General features: G+C 44.1%; 1 protein-coding gene across 1 annotated transcript in view; it reads left to right on the top strand.

The window, feature by feature from the left end:
- Positions 1 to 22,078, top strand: part of grk1a (G protein-coupled receptor kinase 1 a) — a 37,377-nt gene that overhangs the window by 3,264 nt on the left and 12,035 nt on the right. The window contains exons 2-3 of the mRNA XM_043700241.2: positions 13,102 to 13,229; positions 20,336 to 20,493. Of these exons, the coding sequence (XP_043556176.2) occupies positions 13,102 to 13,229; positions 20,336 to 20,493 (286 nt within the window). The remainder of the gene's footprint in view (positions 1 to 13,101; positions 13,230 to 20,335; positions 20,494 to 22,078) is intronic.

Below are 22,078 nucleotides of genomic sequence, written 5' to 3'. Positions count from 1 at the left end.
TGGACAGATGCAGATTGGTAAGGATGAGGTCGTGTTAATATTTTCCTTTTGTTGCTTCCCTCACCTCCTCCCGCAGACCCAGTCTAACAACTATGTCCTTTAGGACTCAACCAGCTTGATCAGTAGTACAGCTGCCGAGACACTCTTGATGGTGAACATTGAAATCCCCCCCCAGAGTACATTTTGAGCCCTTGTCATTCTCAGTATTCCTCCATTAGTTGTTCAACACGGAGGAGAACCAATTCATCAGCTGAGGGAGGACAGTGTGTGGTAACCAGCAGGAGGTCCCCTTGTCCGTGTTTAACCTGAAGCCAATGTTGAGGACTCCGCGGCCAACTCCCTCCCAACTGTATACTATTGTGCTGCTACCTCTGCCAGTGGGATAGGACATATCCAGAGATAGTGATGGGGGTGTCTGGGAGAAAATGAGGACTGCAGATGCTGGAGAGTCAGAGTCAAAGAGTGTGGTGCTAGAAAAGCACAGCAGGTCAGGTAGCCTCCAAGGAGCAGGAGAGTCGATGTCTTGGGCATAAGCTCTTCATCAGGAATGTGGGGGGGGGAGAGGGGGCTGGAAATAAACTGGGTGGTGGGGATGGGGGAAAGGTAGCTGGGAAGGCAATAGGTAGATGCTGGTGAGGGTAGTTGTGATAGGTCGGTGGGGAGGGTGGAGAGGATAGGTGGGAAGGAAGGTGGATAAGTAGGACAGGTCAAGAGGGCAGTGCTGGGTTGGAGGGTTGGATCTGCGATGAGGTGGGGGAAGGGGAGATTTGGAAACTAGAGAAGTCGATGTTGATGCCATGTGGTTGAAGGGACCCAAGGTAGAATTTGAGGCATCCTTCCTCCAGGCATCGGGTGGCTTTTATTTGGCAGTGAAGGAGGCCCAGGACTTGCACATCTTTAGGTAAGTGGGAGGGGCTGTTGAAGTGGTCGGCCACAGGACGGTGGGGTTACTTGGTGCTTGTGTCCCAGAGTTGTTCCCTAAAACACCCTGTGAGTTGGTGTCATGTCTCCTTGATGTAGGGGAGACCACATCAAGAGTAACGGGTGGATGAACAGGAAAATGTGTAGGGCATGACTCCATGAGTATGATGATGTCACTAGTCTGTGAGACAGCTCACCCAGTTGTGACATTCTGTTGTTTTGGTTGATGTCCAGATGCTCCACCCCGGGTGGACTCCTTTTATCAGAGTTTGTACAGATTTGATGTGGATGTGAGGTTTGATCAGACATTTCAGAGAACTGCTAAGAATCAAACAAGTTGCTAGATTCTGGAGTCACATGTGGGCCAGACTGGATAAGGAAGGGAGATGTATTTCCCTATAAGACACTGGTGAACCAGGTGGCTTTTTACAACAACTGACATTGGCAGAATCATGGAGTTTTACAGCAACAGAAAGAAGCCCTTTAGCCCATCATGTCCACATTAACCAACAAACTTCCATCATTGTAATCCCATTTTCCAGCACTTGGCCCATCATCTTGCATGCTATGATCTTTTAATTGTTCACTAATTATTTTTAAATAGAGTCATAGAGATGTACAGCACGGAAATGGACCCTTCAGTCCAACTTATCCATGCTAACCAGATATCCTAAATTAATCTAGTCCCATTTCTCACCACTTGGCCCATATTCCTCTAAACCCCTTCTAATTCATGCATGCATCTAGATGCCTTTCAAATGTTGTAATTGGACCAGCCTCCATGACTTCCTCCGTCAGCTCATTCCATACATGCACCACCCTCTGCATGGGAAAGTTGCCCTTTTGGTCGCTTTTCTATCTTACCCTTCTCAACTTAAAAATACTTTGAGTGTTCCTCCACCACCCTGCAGGCAGCGAGTTCCAGGTTCCCATCACCTCTGGGTGACAAAATAGAGTCATAGAGTCATAGAGATAAACAGCACAGAAACAGAATCTTCGGTCCAATCCGTCCATGCTGACCAGATATCCCAACCCAATCTAGTCCCATTTGCCAGCACCTGGCCCATATCCCTCCAAACCCTTCCTATTCATATACTCATCCAGATGCCTTTTAAATGCTGTAATTGCAACTTCCTCTGGCAGCTCATTCCATACACACACCATCCTCTGTGTAAAATGTTGCCCCTTAGGTCTCTTTTACATATTTCCCCTGTCATACTGAACTCTAGTTCTGGACTCCGCCATCCAGGGAAAAGACCTTGAATGTTTACCCTATCCATGCCCCTCATGATTTTATAAGCCTCTATAACATCAACCGCCGCCTCCGACGCTGTAGGGATAACAGCCCAGCCTGTTCAGCCTCTCCCTATATCTCAAATCCTCCAACCCTGGCAACATTCTTGTAAATCTTTTCTGAACTATTTCAAATTTCACAATATCCTTCCAAAAGGAGGGAGACCAGAATTGCACACAATATTCCAACAGTGGCCTAACCAATGTCCTGTACAGCTGCAACATGACCTCCCAACTCTTGTACTCAGTACTCTGACCAATAAAGGAAAGCATACCAAACGTCTTCTTCACCGTCCTATCTACCTGCGACTCCACTTTCAAGGAACTGTGAGCTTGCACTTTAAGGTCTCTTTGTTCAGCAACACTCCCTAGGACCTTACCATTAAGTGTATAAATCCTGCTCTGATTTGCTTTCCCAAAATGCAGCACTTCACATTTATCTAAATTAAACTCCATCTGCCACTCCTCAGCCCATTGGCCCATCTGATCAAGATTCCATTGTAATCTGAGGTAATCTTCCTCGTTATCCACTACACCTCCAATTTTGATGTCATCTGCAAACTTACTAACTGTACCTCTTATGCACACAATCAAATCATTTATATAAATGACGAAAAGCAGTGGACCTAGCACCGATCCTTGTGACACTCCACTGGTCACAGGCCTCCAGTCTGAAAAAAAACCCTCCACCACCACCCTCTGTCTCCTACCTTTGAGCTAGTTCTGTATCCAAATGGCTAGTTCTCCCTGTACTCCATGAGATCTAACCTTGCTTCTTCAATTTTTCTTCAATTCCTTTCTAAACCTCTTGCTCCTTACCTTAAAACTCTGCCCCTGGTTATTTATCCCTCCACTCAGGGAAAAAGTTTCTCCCTAACTACCCTGTTTATACAGCTGTACACCTCAATCATATCCTCGTCGATCTTCTCTGCTCTAAAGGCAGCAACCTCGGTCTGAAGTACTCCATCCCAGGCAACATCCTTTATCTCCTCTGCACCCACTCTAATGCAATCACATCCTTCCTGTGGTGTGATGACCAAGCTGCACACAGCACTCCAGCTGTGACCGAACTAATATTATATACAGCTCCATCATAACCTCATTCTTGTATTCAATGCCTTTACCCAGATGCCTACTTATCCTGCTGCCTTCTGGGATATATAGACATGCTCACCAAGGTCCTTATGACCTTCTGTATCTACCAGGGTCCTATCATTCAATTTTTACCTTACGTTTTTCAGGATTAACATTTGCTACTGTTCAGCCCATCTATATTGACCTGTGGTCTCAGGGTTTCCCCCTTGGTATTTGACACACCATCAATTTTCAGGTCCTCTGGGAACATACTGATTATGTCTCTACATTCATATCTAGATCATTAATATACACAACAAATAGCAAAGCACTAGCACCAACCCCTTTGGTACACTACTAGACACAGTGGTCTTAGTTGCAAAGACATTTGTCGAACATCACCCTCTGCTTCCTGCCACTAAGCCGATTTTGGATCCAATTTGCCAAATTGCTCTGGATCCCTTGGGTTCTTAGCTTCTTAACCAGTCTGCCATGACAGATCTTATCAAAACCCTCACAGACGTTCATGCAGTGCAGCCCGGTGGCTTAGTGGTTAGCACTGCTGCCTTACAGCGCCAGGGACCAGGGTTTGATTCCAGCCTCGGGCAACCACCTTTGTGGAGTATGCACATTCTCCCCGTGGCTGTGTGGGTTTCCTCCGGGTGCTCCTGTTTCTTCTCACAATCCAAGGATGTGCAGATTAGGTGAATTGGCCATGCTAAATTGCCCATAATGTTCAGGGATGTGTAGGTGGGGCGCGTCTAGATTAGATTAGACTAGATTAGATTACTTACAGTGTGGAAACAGGCCCTTAGGCCCAACAAGTCCACACCGCCCCGCCGAAGCGCAACCCACCCATACCCCTACATTTACCCCTTACCTTACACTACGGGCAATTTAGCATGGCCAATTCACCTGACCTGCACATCTTTGGACTGTGGGAGGAAACCGGAGCACACCCACACAGACACGGGGAGAACGTGTAAACTCCACACAGTCAGTCGCCTGAGGCAGGAATTGAACCCGGGTCTCTAGCGCTGTGAGGCAGCAGTGCTAACCACTGTGCCACCGCATTAGTCAAGAATAAATGTAGAGTAATAGGATAAGGGAATGGGCCTGGGAGGGTTACTCTTCAGCGGGTCAGTGTGGACTCGTTGGGCCAAAAGACCTGTTACCACATTGTAGGGCTTCTAGATTATGTCAACTGTGCCACCGTCATCGACACACTAATTACTCTTTGAAAAATCCAATCAAATCTGTTAGACATAGTTTCCCCTTTACAAAGCCATGGTGACTCTCCTTGTTTAATTCTTGCCTCTCCAATTGGACGTAAATTCTGTCACTCCGATGTTGTTTTCCAATAGCTTCTCTACCACTGATGCTAGGTTCACTGGCTTGCTGAATCCTGGGGTATCTCATTCCCCAGCCTGCAGGGATAGGATAGGGTGGGGTGGGTCTGGGTAGGATGCTCTTCAGAGGGTTAGTGTGGATCCAATGGGCTGAATGGCCTGCTTCCACTCTGTAGGGATTCTATGATTTTTTTTAGCATAATCTTCCAATCCTCCCTCGATACAGGACTGGTGAATTGCAAACGTTAACCTTTTGTTCAAGAAAGATATCCTTGGCTTGTCAGTTTACTCTTGGCAATGGGGAAGCTTTTACTTACATTCAAACAGGCAAACCATGAGCAGGGGTAGGCCATTCGGCCCCTCAAACTTGCTCCACCATTTGATAAGATCATGACCGATCTGATTGGAGTCTTAGCAATACTTTACTGAAAATTTTCTTGATACCTTTTGACTCACTTTATCAAAGAACCTGCCTCCATTGCTCTTAGAATCCCTACAGGCCCTTCCGCCCAGCAAGTCCACACCGACCCTCTGAAGAGTCACCCTACCCAGACCCATTGCCTTATTTCTCTACATTTCCCCTGACTAATGCACTGAACACTACAGGCAATTTAGCATGGTCAATCCACCTGACCTGCATGAAAATTATGGAAGGTAACTGGAGCATCTAGAGTAAACCCACGCAGACAGGGGGAGAATGTGCAAACTCAACAGAGACAGTCACCCAAGGCTGGAATCAAACCCAGGTTCCTGGTGCTGGAAGGCTGCAGTGCTAACCATTGAGCCACTGTGCCATCCCTAAACATATGGTCATATTGCCCATAGTGTTCAGGGTTGTATGGATAGGTGCATGAGTCAGGGTAAATGTAGGGGAATAGGTCTGTGTGGGAAATTCTTCAGAGGGTTGGTGTGGACTTGTTGGGCCAAAGGGCCTGTTTCTACACAGTAGGGATTCTAATTTGCTCTTCTATAAACTCGTTGCTCTTTGACAGAGAGAATTTAAAAAAAAAGTCTCCTTACTTCTGTTTTAAAGTGACAGCCATAAGCAGAGGCTAACAGTAAAGGACCTGAACTGATCTGTCCAGGGAACAGTGGTTTAAGTAACTGGAATGAGATCTTTGAAGAAGCAACTGGGAGGATGGATGTGGGGAGTGCAGATTTTCTTTCTGAATATATGAGCCTTTAAATATGTTTTGATAAACCGTCACATAAGAAAACTCTTTGCAAATTTGAAGTCTCCTTGATAAAGTAGGCAATTGGACTATGGATACAAGATTGACTAAGGTTGTGTCATTGATTGGAAAAGGTGCGTAGTAAAGTTTCCTACAGTTCAGTTCTGGGACCAATATTGTTTTTCAGTATGTATTCATAATTTCAGCTTGTGAGTGACACAGCACATTTTAAAATTTGCTGTTAATGAAGATAAACAACGAGGTAGATAGCAATAGACAAGTGGATTTGGACAAGCTGATGGGATATGTGGATAAAATTCAGTCGAGGCAAGTGTGACCAGATGGTTGGAAAAAAATACTAAATCTATTAGAGGCCTCTCCTTGCCCTTATCTATTCTCATGAATAACAACCCCTGCCTGTTCAAGCTTTCCTGATAAGGCTCCCTACGTACAATCCTTGTGAATCCATTATTTTAGAGATCACCCACTCACTGTCTCCATGATGATGAAAACTGTGTACAATATTTCAAGTGTGATCTAAGAAATGGTTGATATATCTGCCTTTCAATTACAATTACTTCTCCTTGTTTGTGAAAGTATAGCTTTCATACACTATTCAGCCTCTTTTAATTTCAAAGAGAAGGTAACATTCTTATTCTGCTGATCAAAATATATCACCTCCCCCTAATCCAAATTAAGTGGAGGTGATGGCTTAGTGGTATTGTTATTAGGGGATTAATCCAGAGACCTAGGTAATATTGCGGGGACCTGGGCTCGAATTTTACCATGACAGATGGTGGAATTTGAATTCAAGAAAAAAATCTGGAATTAAGAGTCTAATGAGGACCATGAAATGATAGTCAGAGAGAGAAAACCCATCTGGTTCATTAATGTCCTTGAGAGAAGGAAAACTGCCATCCTTACCTGGTCTGGCCTACATGTGACCCTGGATTCACAGCAATGTGGTTGGCTCTTAACTGCCCTCTGGGCAATTCGGGATGGATAATAAATGCTTGCCTAGCCAGCGATGCAGTCATCTTGAGAATGAATAACAAAATTTCAGGAGAACAGTCCTCCCCGATTGAAGTCTCCTGCAGACAAACTTCTCTAACCTTCTCCCTCCACCTCCACAAAATGGATTTCCCCCCAATCCTCAGCTCAGCACATCCCCACCCATTCACTGTGAACATTCCCTCTGCTCCAGCAGCCTCCCACAGCCCCCAGACCAAGCCCCAGCTATGAGTTGACCCCAGCATGGACCAGAGCTTCATAGAATCATGGAATTCCCTATAGTTTGGAAACAAGCCGTTTGGCCCATTGAGTCCACATGGGGTGGCAAGGGTGGGTCTGGGTGGGATGCTCTTTGGAGGATAAGTGTGGACTTGTGGCCTGCTTCCATACTCTAAGGATTCAGTGATCCTTCTGATATAATCTTCCAATCCTCACATCTCTCCAAGCCTTTCTTATTCATGTACTTATCCAAATGTCTTGTAAACATTGCAACTATACCATCTGTAACTTCCTCTGTCCATTCCGCACACAAACCATTCTCTTTGTGAAAGGGTTGCCCTTGTGTCTTTTTTAAATCATTCTCTTTTCACCTTTAAAATATATCCTCTAGTCTTGATATCCTTGACCCTGGAAAAGATACCTGCTGTTCACCTTATCTATACATAGAATTATTGAATTCCGACAGTGTGGAAACAGGCCTTTTTGGCCCAACAAGTCCACACCGACGCTCTGAAGAGTATCCCACCCAGATCTATTCCCCTACCCTATTTACTCTACATTTACCCCTGACTAATGCACCTAACCTACACATCCCTTATGATTTTATAAACCTCTGTAAAATCACCAGTTCCTCTTTTCCAATGAGACATTATCCTACTCAATTCGCATGGAGCTTGTCCCAGTGGTTTTACTCCTTTTGTCCCAGTACAGGTTCCTATTTCCCTTGACTGATGCGCTTCATTCCTGAACCAGTCTGTCAACTATACATTCACTCTCCTAATCTATATGGCAACTAAATTATGGCTGTATCCCTGAGTTTATCGCCCATAAATTTCTCAAATTTAGTTTCCGTCCTCAGAAATTCTCTTTTAGGAGCCCCTTCCTTGTCTCTCCAGTACCACTGAGGCCAACAGAGATCAATCATTTGACTAACTCTCTGCCATTCCCCGCCCCCAGCATCACCCACACATTTTCTAAGTTGCTGTCCGGTTGCAATGAGATATCCTTTAAATTTGTACCAGACTGGCAGAATCCCAGGATTTTTGGGTATGATGTTGGTTGGATGTGATGGAGTCATAGAGTCATAGAGATGTTCAGCATGGAAACAGACCCTTCGGTCAAACCATTCCATGCCGACCAGATATCCCAACCCATTCTAGTCCCACCTGCCAGCACCCGGCCCATATCCCTCCAAATCCTTCCTATTCATATACCCATCCAAATGCTTCTTAAGTGTTGCAATTTTACCAGCCTCCACCACTTTCTCTGGCAGCTCATTCCATACACGTACCATCCTCTGCATGAAAAGGTTGCCCCTTAGGTCTCTTTTATATCTTTCCCCTCTAGTTCTGCCCTCTATGCCCTATGCCCTCTAGTTCTGGACTCTCCGACCCCAGGGAAAAGACTTTGTCTATTTATCCTATCCATGCCCCATATAATTTTGTAAACCTCTATAAGGTCACCCCTCAGCCTCCGACGCTCCAGGGAATACAGCCCCAGCCTGTTCAGCGTCTCCCTATAGCTCAAATCCCCAACCCTGGCAACATCCTTGTAAATCTTTTCTGAACCCTTTCAAGTTTCACAACATCTTTCCGATAGGAAGGAGACCAGAATTGCACACAATATTCCAACAGTGGCCTAACCAATGTCCTGTACAGCCGCAACATGTACTCAATACTTCCAACTCCTGTACTCAATACTCTGACTAATAAAGGAAAGCAAACCAAATGCCTTCTTCACTATCCTATCTACCTGCGACTCCACTTTCAAGGAGCTATGGACCTGCACTCCAAGGTCTCTTTGTTCAGCAACACTCCCTCGGATCTTACCATTAAGTGTATAAGTCCTGCTAAGATTTGCTTTCCCAAAATGCAGCACCTCGCATCTATCTGAATTAAATTCCATCTGCCACTTCTCAGCCCATTGGCCCATCTGATCAAGATCCTGTTGTAATCTGAGGTAACCCTCTTCGATATCCACTACACCTCCAATTTTGGTGTCATCTGCAAACTTACTAACTATACCTCTAATGCTCGCATCCAAATCATTTATGTAAATGACAAAAAGTAGAGGACACAGCACCGATCCTTGTGGCACTCCACTGGTCACAGGCCTCCAGTCTGAAAAACAACCCTCCATCACCACCCTCTGTCTTCTACCTTTGAGTCAGTTCTGTATCCAAATGGTTAGTACTCCCTGTATTCCATGAGATCTAATCTTGCTAATCAGTTTCCCATGGGGAACCTTGTCGAACGCCTTACTGAAGTCCATATAGATCACATCTACTGCTCTGCCCTCATCAATCTATAATGGTACTGAGATACTGTGTACACACGTGGTGGAATGGTGGGGCAGAGAATAATGTACCTTATGTGTACAGAGATTGGGTGGGAGGTTGGATGCTTCTGTCAGACTCACTTATGTACAGCAGGAAGGTGGGCTTTTGTATACTGTACCTCTGTCACTGTATAAAGAATGTCAGTGAATTGTTACGTATTTTTATTCACTGAATGGCACTGTAGCATACTGGAGCTTCTGTGTACAGAATGTCAGTGGATTGTTGTGTCCTGTGCCACTATACCCTAATCATTGTGTACAGACTGTGGGTGAGTTGTTGTACACTGTAACTGACTGGGTGCGGACTGTAGGTGGGTTGTATACTGTTACTCATTATGTACAGACTGTAGGTGTGTTGTTCTACATTGTAACTCACTGTGTACAAACTGTATGTGTGCTGTTGTACACTGTAACTCACTGCATACAGACTGTAGGTGGGTTGCTGTACACCGTAACTCACTGTACACAGACTGTAGGTAGGTTGCTGTACACTGTAACTAATGTGTATAGAGGGTGGTGAGTTGTTGTGTACTATAACTCACAGTGTACATATTGTATGTGGGTTGTTGTACACTAACTCACTTTGAACAGACTGCAGTTGCATTGTTACATACTACATCCTTGTCACTGTGTAACAGAATGTTGTATAAACTTTCCAGTCAAACTGTTACATATCTCAAATGGTCTGTGTGCCTTCTGCTGAATGGCATGATCCCATTGTTGTGGGGAAAATTGTCAATCTCTGAGTTAGAATCGGGATTCAGCGGCAGAGTTTATTGTACAAAGAAACCAGAGCTCCAGGGAAAGAGAGAGGTCTGGCAGCACGGCTGTCAGCTGCAAGCCTTCTCCCACCCTGGGACCACATGTCATGATATTTTATACATTTGATCATTTTGTCAGTTTCAGCAGCTATGCAGAAGTCCATTGCTGCAGTAATTGGTCATGATCGTTCTTCCTGAGAAGGAAGATTGTTTCCCATTAATGCACCCTAAGGTATTAACACATTTATACAAGCCGTCTCAGGTAGTTAGCATTTCTATTGAAGGTGGTGGCTGGACTCAGACACTTCAGCGAGCAGTAGACTGATGTGTATTCTCTCCCTCACCCGCCTTAAACTAATTGTCTACGTTCTGTGTCAATTGTGTTGGTACCTTGTTGCCCTCAGGCAGTATCTGTGTATGTTTCGCTGTACTTTTCCATGTAATGGCTCATTGGCCACATTGTGTGCTGAGTGACCAACTTATGGCTCAGCGGCCATCTTGTGTCTGTGTGCCCCATGTCAGCATGCCCCATGTTAACTCCCACTTCACCATTATGTACCCTTGCAATCCACATCAAAGCTGTGTGTTCGCCTCGTCAGCTGACTATGGTTAGGAATATAGATATCTCTGAGTTAGAATCGGGATTCAGCGGCAGAGTTTATTGTACAAAGAAACCAGAGCTCCAGGGATCACTTTCTCCCCCAATATAGATATCAAGACAAGCATAAGCATCAAAATCATTAATGGGGTTAGCAGCATTTTCAATAATTACAGTTCCATAATGACCCTTGTTAGGATATTTGCACCTAGCCCAGATATCTTCCTGTATTAATTGTGGGCTAAACCAGGATCTATGCAGTGTTGGTCTCCTTGCCATCAAAAAGATATATTTGCCAGAGACAGGGGCTAACCAAGGTCCAGCATACAAATTGCTGGGGTAGATGTATCATCCCATGAGGAAAGATTAAATAGACTGTTGTAATAATCTCTGGTGTTTAGAAGAATGTGGCGTAATCTCATTTAAACATTTCAAAAGGTGTTTCCTCTTGTGGGAGAATATAGAACTAGGGGTTATTGTTTATAAATAAGGAGTTGTCCATTTAAGGTAGAGCCAAGACAGGATTTCTTTTGTCTAAGAGGGTCACAAGTCTTCAGGTTTCTCAAAAGCAAAGTCGTTGAATATTTTTAAGTTAACAGTTGGCAGATTCTTGGTAGGCAAGATGGTGAAAGATTATCTATATACTGGAGAATTACGAACAGTTTTGGTCCTTTCAATCAAGGAAAGATATTATTTCATCGGAAACAGTTCAGAGAAAGTTCACTAGATGCTCCTTGATATACAGGTTGGGGCTCTACTCATTGGAGTTTAGAAGAGTGAGAGGTGATCTCATTGAAATATATAGGATTCTTAAGGGGCTTGACAGGGTGAATACTGAAAGAATGTTTCTCAGTATGTGAGAGTCTAGGACTAGAAGTCATTGTCTCAGAGTAAAGATGCACCAATTTAAGACTCAGTTGAGGAGGGATTTCTTCTCTTTGGAACTCCTTATCACAGAGACCTATGGGGGCAGAGACCTCATGTATACTTAAGGCTGAGATAGATAGATAGATTCTTGACTGGTCAGGGAATCAGAGTTACTGGGAAAGGGCAAGAAAGGGAACATGAAGAATGGCGGATCAGCCATGATCCTAATGAATGATAGAACAAGCTTAAGGGGCTGAATGGCCCTATTTGTGTTCCTGTTTCTTATAGTCCATGATCAGCCATGATCTTACTGGATATGGGAGCAAGCTTGAGGGCTTGAATGGCCTGCACTGGTTCATTTCTCACATGTTTATGTGAAATATACAGCATTATTATAGGGCTCTAGAAAACAGTTAATGGAAGGGTGCCTCCCTGTGGGTAGTGCAACAGTGAGTGGAGTGGGGTTGTTGAGAACCAGGGGACACAGCCTCAGAATGGGGGGTTTGCCAAACAGTGAGGAACCTCTCCACTCAGAGGGTGGTGGGTCTTTGCAATTCTTTACTCAAGAGGGCTATGGAAGCTCAATCATTAAGTAAGTGCAAGGCACAGATCGATGCATTTCTAAATATTAAAAGAAAGGGATATGGGGATAGGGTGAGAAAATGGCGTTGAAGGAGAAGATGACCTCATTGAATGATAGGGCAAGCTAGAGGGGCTGAATGACACACAGGCATATTGCTTATGTTCAACTCAAGGCCTAACTTTAGCCACACCAGGGCTCTTTAACACAAGAAAGCATTGTGGATATCGTCCTCCGGAACAAGGGGACAAAGATAAACAATTAGCCAGATGCACACGCACAATAGAAATTGCTTTATGTCCCTTCTGTTCGGATTCTTGGAGGGTGGAGTCACTGAAACTCATGATCATGCATTTAGTTCTGGTCTCCCTGCTACAGGAAAGATGTTGTTAAACTTGAAAGGGTGCAGAAGGTACTTAGAAGGATGTTGCCAGGGTTGGAGGGTTTGAGCTATAGGGAGAGGCTGAATAGGCTGGGGCTGTTTTCCCTGGAGCATCGGAGGCTGAAGGGTGACATTATAGAGATTTATAAAATCACAAAGAGCATGGATAGTGTGAATAGCTAAGCTCTTTTCCTTAGGGTAGGGGAGTTCAAAACTAAAGGGTATTGTTTTAATGTGAGAGGGAAAAGATTTAAAAGAGACCTAAGTGGCAACTTGTTCACACGGAGGGTGCTGTATACAAGGCGCTGCCAGACGAAGTGGGGCTGGCAGGTATATTAGCAACATTTAAAAGGTATCTGGATGGGTATATGAATAGGAAGGGTTTGGAGGGATACGGGCCAAAGAATGGCAAATGGGACTAGATTATTTTAGGATCTCTGGTCGGCATGGACGAGTTGGGCAAAGGGTCTGTTTCCATGCTGTTACGTGTCTAGAACTCCATTCTATGACCTGATCAGGCTGCTCTTCGTTTTTCAGGGAGCGATGGTGGAGAAGAGAATTCTTGCCAGGGTGCACACTCGATTCATCGTCTCGCTGGCTTACGCCTTTCAAACGAAAGCAGAGCTGTGCCTGGTCATGACCATCATGAATGGTGGGGATTTGAGGTAAACACGAAATGGTGCTCTGAGAAATTTCACAAAGGTTCATCAACTTTCATCACCAGGGTAGGCCAAATCATTTCCCCTGGCTCTGTCCCAAATTCAATCGCACTCCTCCCCCACCCCACCTCCACAGCCAGCCAACTCCCTTAACCCACCCTCACAGCTCCTCCTGCTCAGTACTTCCAAACAAGAGAAAACTGTAAGTATTCAAATTGGATATATTCACCTTCCTGGGGGGGGGGGGGGGGGGGGGTGAATTCCTTCACAAAAAATTAATGTTAGGTAGAATAATTTGGGTAGCCAGACCAGCACGCAGCATTTAACCGAGGAGATAAATGAGCAGGTGGACTGTCTTTGCTAATCCAGTTGGAATGGACATCCGGACAGCTGACAGTCCCCTTTCAAAACTGCTGTGGCATTTGCTTTTGCTTGATGGGGGAGGTGATGGGACCCTCTGTCGAAGCAACCAGGGTTAAATTGCTGTTTAAGGTCAGGAGGCACACATTGCTGGGATTTCCCATAGAGATCCTCCTGCTCCACTAACATCATTCCCATTCTCGATGACATGATACTTCCTGAGATGAACAGCATTCAGAGACATAGAGTCACAGAAACAGATTGCTTGGTCCAACCAGTCCATGCCAACCATAATCCCAAACTAAACTAGTACCACTTGCCAGTGCTTGGCTTGTATCCCTCCAAACATTTTTTATTCAAGTACTAATCCAAATGTCTATTAAACCCTGTAACTATACCCACATCCACCATTTCCTCTGGCAGTTCATTCCACACACAAACCAAAATTGTCCCTCATGTCCCTTTTATATCTTTCTCCTCTCATCTTAAAAATATGCCACCTAGACTTGAAATCCCCCAACCTAGTTAAAAAGACACTTGCCTTTCATGTTATCTATGTCCCTCATGATTTTAAAAACTTCTATAAAGTCACCCCTCAACCTCCTACTCTCCAATGACTGAAGTCCCCACTTATTCAGCCTCTCCTTATAACTCAAACCTTACATTCCCAACGACATCCTGGTAAATCTTTTCAGAACCTTCTCCAGCTCTATAATATCCTTCCAATACCGGGGCAACCAGAACAGGCCTCACCAATGTCTTGTGCAACCTCAACATTACTTCCAAAAAGGAACAATGCAGTGGGGGAGGCACTAACGATTTGGGGAGGAGAGGAGGCATAGAAACATAAAATTACCCTGGTTACAGGAAAAGACAGAGAACGCCCTGGTGTGTGGAAGATGTTGAGAGGAATGAAATGGTGAGACACAACGACAGAATTCAAAGATGTAGGTAAAGAGAGTGAATTGTGAAGGTTCACCACCATCTGAATGAAGGAATTCCTCCTCATTTCAGTCCGAAATGCCCGGCCCTTTATTCTGAGACCAGGTCCCCTGGTTCCAGACCCCATAATCAGGAAAAGCATCCTTTGTTAAGAATTTTGTAAGTTTCAAGAGATCATCTTGTGATGTGTAATGATGTGAAATGTTTAATGAATAATGGTTTAATAAATGATCTCAGAGTAAAATAATCCCCTAGGAAACAGTGACCATAATATGGTGGAATTTAGCATTCAGTGTGAAAGGGAAAAACCTGGATCAGAGGCAACTGTGCCAAACTTAAATAAGGGCAATTAAAAAAGGAATGAGGATAGAGCGAGCTGGGGCAGACTCAGAAAGGCGTTTAGCAGCAAATATGGGTGAGGGATAATGTTTAAAAAATTGACTCATTGCTCACAACAAAGATACACCCTGTTGAGGAAGAAGGAACTTAGATAGGGGATGAGCCCACCATGGTAATCAGTGAAGTTAAGTGCAGCATCAAACACAAAGAAAAACATTCAGTGTGGCAAAGATTATTGGTAAGCCGGGGATTGGGTAAGTTTTAAAATTTACAAGAGATGATAAATAAAAAGAGGAAGAAAATAATATTTGAGTGTAAACTTGCAAGTAATATCAAGGCAAAGAGCAAGTCATAAGTAAACATAGGCTTCTTAGAGAATGAGGCTGGGGAAAAATATAATGGTGACCTGGAAATGGCAAAGGAGTTGAATAAATATTTTGCATCAGTCGTCATGGTTGGGTTGGCAGAGTGGCTCAGTGGTTAGAACTGCTGTCTCACAGTGCCAGGGACCTGGGTTCAATTCCACCCCCGGGTGGCTGTCTGTGTGGAGTTTGCACATTCTCCCCGTGTCTGCATAGGTTTCCTCTGGGTGCTCCAGTTTCTTCCCACAGTCCAAAGATGTGCTGGATTGGCCATTGGAAATATAGGGTATGGGGTAGGTATGGATGGGATACTCTTTGGAGGGTTGGTGTGGACTTGACAGGTCAAATGATTTGCTTCCACACTGTAGGGATTCTATGATTCTAACAGCATTCCAAAAATACTAAATAATCAAAAGGGAAAAGGGGAGAGGAAATAAATACAATACCTATTGCTAAAGGAAAATGTACCAGGGAAACAAATGGGACTAAAGATTGATAAGTCCCCTGGGTGTGATAGAATGCATCTTAGGATATTAAAGGAAGTAGCTACAGAGATAGTTGATGCACTGGTATCAACTTAGATTCAGGAAATGTCCAAGAAGATTGAAAAACTGCCAAAGTAACACCTTTATTTCAAAAGGGAAGGAGTGAAATTAAAAAAAAAGGTGACTTACCCTTAGGGGAGAGTCGAACATCAGGGAATATAATCTCAGAATAAGGGGATACCCATTTAACACAGAGATAAGGAGGAATTTCTTCTTTCAGAGGGTAATGAATCTGTGGAATTCTTTACTGCATATTGCTTTCTTTATAACACATATAAAGATACATATATGTGTTTTTATAAATATATATTTACAATCTATCTCAGTGACTTGGATGAGGAAAGTGAATGTACATTGGCAGGTTTGCACATGACACAAAAACAGATGGGAAGGCAGGTGGTGAGGATGACACAGGAGTCTGCAGAGAGAGATAGACAGGTTAAGTGAATGGGCTAAAACTTAGCTGCTGGAATACAAAGTAGAAACATGTGAGATTTGGCAGGAAGAAAAGAGGAGCAGAACATTATTTAAATGGGTCAAGGCTGCAGAAACCTGCAGCACAAAGGGAACTGGGAACCCTCGTAAATAAGTGTTACATAGAGCACACAAAAATAAATCACACAAAAAAAGCTGCTTACCGGCTCAAAAGATAATAGCAAAGCCAAATGGAACATTGGTCTTTATTTCAAAGGGAATGTAATGTAAAACTGAAAGGTTTTGCTAAAGGCACTAGTCAGACCACAGCTGGAATACTGTGAACAGTTTGGGCCCCTTATTTAAGGAAAGATTTCCTAACATTGGAGGCAGTCAGGGAAATTTCACGAGCTGATCCCAGGTATGGAGGGACTACCTTATGAGTAGATGTTGAGTAGATTGGGTTTGTACTCAAGGGAGTTTAGAAGAACGAAAATTCACCTGATTGAAACATACAGGATTCTTAGGGGGCTTAACAGGATCGATGGAGAGGTTGTTTCCCCTTCTGGGAGAGTCTAGGACTAGAGGGCATTATCTCAGAGTAAGGAGTCATCTATTTAAGACAAAGAGGATTTTTTCTATCTTACAAGTGGTGAATCTCTGGAATTCTCTATTTCAGAGGGCTGTTGAGGCTGGGTCATTAAACACATACAAGCTGAGATAGACAGAGTCTTAGTCAGTAAGGGAATCAATAATTATGGGGAAATGGCAGGAAAGCGGAGATGAAAATAATCAGATTGGCTATGACTTCACCCAATGGCATAGTGGACTTGATGGGCTGACTGGCTTATCCCTGCTCCTATGTCTTTCTTTTAATCTGTCACTCTTCCTCTACCCTCAATGTCTCCTCATTGGATGGTCCAATCATGCCTAGAATTAGGCTGTTGAACCTTCGCTACACTTCCTCTGTAGCCAATATTTCCTTCCAATTAAAGCAGAACTGCACACGATATTCCAGGAGTGGTCTCACTAAAGTTCTACACAGTAGAAGCAACACTTCTTTACTTTTTTACAAGAATGGAGTGGGTTCCAGTAGCCTTGAGGTCTAGTGTGAAGGAGAGAAGGACAGAAATCTGCTGAATGGAAATTGGAAAACTTCACCTAGAACACACATTATATGCATTTTCTGTTCAGAGACATCTTTACACGAAGCAGGATTTCAACCTGGTCCTTCTGGCTAAGAAGTAGGGACTCTACCACTGCACCACAGAGACATCAGATTCTCATTTCCATTGGCTTTAAGTCAGGGGTGTTTGATTGGTACGTCGCTCAATAGCATCTGGTTAACTTTTCCACTGAAGCAAAGTGTTCCCACCAGCAGAATGATCCAGCAAATTCAAGGCTGACCCAATCTCTCAATGCCAACAGACAGCGTGAAAGGGGAAAACAGAGTCAGGGAGAAAGACTAACAGCAAAACAACAGCAAAAATGATCACTGTGGGGAGGGATTCATGGTTAGGAACTGGCTATAATTTCTAAATTGATGACAAACTTGGACTAATTTGCAAATAATGAGAAGACTTCAGTTTATGGAGACTGGTGGTTTCCAGGTATCTGTCACTCAGTTGTAATCAAAAGAGTCGAGAAGGAGAATACAGTGGATAAATTTAGACTTTTAAAAGCTTTTTAAGAACAAAGAGCAAAGAACAATACGGCACAGAACAGGCCTTACGGCCCTCCAAGTCTGCGCAAGCATATTTTGCCCTTCCATACTAAAACTGTCTTCACTTACATGATCCATATCCCTCTATTCCCTTCCTATTCATGTATTCATCCAGGTACTCTGAATGCTGTTATTGCATCTCTTTCGATCATCTCCTCTGGCATCGCATTCCAGGCACTCACTACCCTTTGTGTGAAAAACCTGCCTTGCACATCTTTTTTTTAATAGGTATTTTTATTGAAGGAGAAAAAAAAAAATTTAAACATATATTACAAAATTACAAAGTAATACAAACAAGTATAAATACTAATATACAATTAAATATATTAGATTACTTACAGTGTGGAAACAGGCCCTTTGGCCCAACAAGTCCACACCGACCCGCCGAAGTGCAACCCACCCATTCCCCTACACCTAACACTACGGGCAATTTAGCATGGCCGATTCACCTAACCTGCACATCTTTGGACTGTGGGAGGAAACCGGAGCACCTGGAGGAAACCCACGCAGACAACTCCACACCTGAGGCGGGAATTGAACCCAGGTCTCTGGTGCTGTGAGGCAGCAGTGCTAACCACCGTGCCACCGTGCCGCCCACTAAAATAAATAAATAATAACCAAAACACAACAAAAGAGAAAGAGAAAGAAAAAAAGAGAGAAAAGAGCACTCAGCCAACTACTAATCTATCCTACTAACAACTAAAGCATAAAATAAGATATCTTACATTACTAGTAAGAAATCGCATATCTCTTTTAAACTTGCCCCCCATGCATCTTGAAATTGTGTCCTCTAGTAATTGAGCCCTCCACTTTGAGGAAAAAGTCTCATACTTGTTACTCTATCCATGCCATTCACAATCTTATAAACTTCTATCAGGTCGCCCCTTGACCTCCTGCGTTCTACTGAAAACAAACCCAGTCTATTCAATGTTTCTTCATAGCTAATTTGGTAAAACATGCTAAAGAACATTATAGGACTGTTATCAAGCAAAAAAAAACACACTGAAGGAAGACTGACAAAATACAAGAAGATATAAAAATACTTCAGGTTGAGGGTAATTTCCTATAGAAAGAGGTATGGCTGGATTTTTTGATAGGTGGAATAAGAGAATCCAAAACCTTGACAGGATTTTAAAAATATTCTTTCAGATGAGGTGGTCATCATTGACTGGTCCAGTATTTATTGCCCATCCCTAATAGCCTTTGAAGAACTGCCCATCTCCAATCCCTCACCTTCAGTCCTAGATTTCCTCACATTCCAATCCCTCCCTTTCAGTCCCCAATCCCTTCACCCTCAATCCCTGATTCCCTCATCTCCAAACCAATGCAAAGCAGGTGTTCAAAAAAAGTAGACAGGATGTAAATGTAGTCACCCAGCACTTTTGTAAGGTGCTGTCTGAGGAGCCTTGTTGAATTTCTGCAAGGCATCTTGTAAATAGTATACATTAGTGCTACCGAGCATTGATGGTGGAGGGAATGGATATTTGTGGATGTGGTGCCAATCAAGCAAGCTGCTTTGTCCTAGATGGTGTCAAGCTTCTTGAGTGTTGTTGGAGGTGCACCTATCCAGTCAAATGATTGGATTGACTTATGCCCTGTAAATGGTGGATAGGCTTTGTGGAGATACACACTGCAGGATTCCTGGCCTCTGACTAAAGTACTTAAATTACTAGTCCAGCTCAATTTCTAGTCAATGAGAAAAGATTACCAGCCCATTAAGTCTTTCATGGATAATATCTCAGTTCAGATTTCACCTTTGTAAAGTTTTTCCATATTTGCTCCAATATGCATTTTTTAACAATTCCAGAGTCTAGAATTATGTGCAGTACACAGTATGCTCGATGTAACATTAAGATAACATCTCATTATTTCTATTTTGTTGCTTTAAAAATTAACCCAATGCTAAAGCTTTTCATTTCAAAGGATTTGTTCAGTTTCTTCATTACGGTGTATAATTCGTGATGGTCTTCTCCATTTATTTTAGGTTCCAGCAACAACACTTTCTAAACCCATGACCACTTCTATCTAGAAGGACAAGGGCAGCAGATACAAGGGAACTCCAACCCCTGCAAGTTCCATTCCAAGTCGTTCCCCATTCTGACTTGGAAATATATCGCTGTTCCTTCACTGTCACTGGGTCAAAATCCGAGAACTCCCTCCCATTGGGCATTGTAGGTCAAACTACAGCACGTGGACTGCAATGATTCAAGAAGGCATAGGGCAATTATTGATGGGCAATAAATTTGGCCCAGTTAGCAATGCCTACATCTTAACACCAAGTACATGTGTGAGGATTGAGAGTGTGGGTTGAGGGTGGAAGTTGAGCATAGTGATTGAATATGGGGAAGTTTTCTACAATTGTGTTTGAAGGTTACTTAGTCAAACTAAACTCCTGGGTGACACTCCCATCCCTCCCTGTCTCTGCAGATATCACATTTACAATGTTGATGAGAACAATCCAGGTTTTAGCGAGGAGAGAGCTTGTTTCTACACGGCTCAAATTGTGTGTGGCATGGAACATCTTCACCAATCCAGGATCATCTACCGGGACCTGAAACCAGAGAATGTGCTGCTCGACAATGAGGGTGAGCCGAGGGAGTTGGATGAGGGGAAATGGTTGGGTTTGGAGGGTGGGGTTGGGGTTTGCTTTGTTTAAATCAGGAGGAGTCTCTCAGGGGTACATTGCTGCCCTGGTTTTCTGACTGGACCTTTCCATGTCACACTTGATACAATTGGACAGCGTGCCTGAAGTTTGGATCCACATGCAATGAGGTTCCACTGTGGAAGAGTGATTCAGCTCAGCAGAGTGAGAATTACCACAAAAAATACCAAGAGAATTAGGAGCAGGTGTAGGCCATTCTGTCCATCAAGCCTGGTCCACTATTTAATAATATCATGGCTAAAGCAGTTGTGGCCTCATGTTCACCTACCTGTCTCTACCCTTCTCCCCATCCACTGTAACTCTTGACTCCCTTAGCAGTCAATCTTTATGTAACTCAACTGTGGATATAGTCAATGACCAGACCACACACTGCTCTCTGGGGAAGCGAATACCAAAGATTACTGGCCTTTTGAGAGAGTATATTCCCCTTCATCTCCATCTTAAATAAGGAAACCCTTATTTTGAAACCGTGTCCACCGAATCCAAATTCCCCACCAAGACTGGGGACAAGCTGAATAAGTACATTTACATCCTGTTTACTTTTCTTGAGACCTGCTTTGTATTGGATTGGAGGGTGAGGGCATCAGGGTCTGAAGGTGAGGGATTGGAGGGTGAGGGGATTGGGAATAGAGAGTGAGGGAATTGGAGTGTGAGGCGATTGGGGACTGACAGTGAGGAATTAGAGGGTAAGGGGATTGGTGACTGAGGGTGAGGGGATTATGGACTGACAGTGAAGAATTAGAGGGTGAGGGGATCAGGAATGGAGAGTGAGGGGATTGGAGTGTGAGGGGATTGGGAATGGAGAGTGAGGGGATTGGAGTGTGAGGCAATTGGGGACTGATGGTGAGAGATTAGAGGCTGAGGGGATCAGGGACTGACAGTGAGGGATTGGAGGGTGAGGGGATTGAAGACAGAGAGTGATTGGATTGGAGAGTGATGGGATTGGGGATTGAGGGAGAGGGGATTGGAGAGTGAGGGAATTGGGGGCTGAGGGTGAGGGGATTGGAAGCAGGTGGTGCGTTTGAAGGTGGATATCAACAAACAGGGTTTTATAGCTCTGAGGGGTCTAATTTGAAGGTGGAGGTGAGGGTTGGGATTGAGGATGGGGCTTGAGGGTGGGGTTGAGGGTGGAAGTTGAGGATGGGGGTTGAGGGTAGGTTTTGAGGGTGCGGGTTGTGTGTGGGGCTTGGGTGTGGGGATTGTTTGGGGACTCAGGGTGCAGGTTGAAGGTGGAAGTTGAGTGTGGGGATTGTGTGAGGGTTGAGGGTGTGGGTTGAAAGTGGCGATTGAATGTGGGTGTTGGGTGTGGGGATTGGGTGAGGATTGAGGGTGCAGGTTGAGGATGGAGGTTGAATGTGGGGATTGTGTGAGGATTGAGGGTGCAGGTTGAGGATGGAGGTTGAGTGTGGGGACTGAGTGTGGGGACTATGTGAAGGTTGAGGGTCTGGGTTGAAGGTGGGGGGTTGAATGTGGGTGTTGGGTGTGGAGATGGGTGGGGGTCGAGGGTG

The sequence above is a fragment of the Chiloscyllium plagiosum genome, unplaced genomic scaffold (genome assembly GCF_037043375.1).
Source record: "Chiloscyllium plagiosum isolate Xiang-an unplaced genomic scaffold, Cpla_swu_hap1 HiC_scaffold_12, whole genome shotgun sequence".
Classification (NCBI taxonomy): Eukaryota; Metazoa; Chordata; class Chondrichthyes; order Orectolobiformes; family Hemiscylliidae; genus Chiloscyllium; species Chiloscyllium plagiosum.
This window is presented reverse-complemented; position numbering and strand designations above follow the sequence as displayed.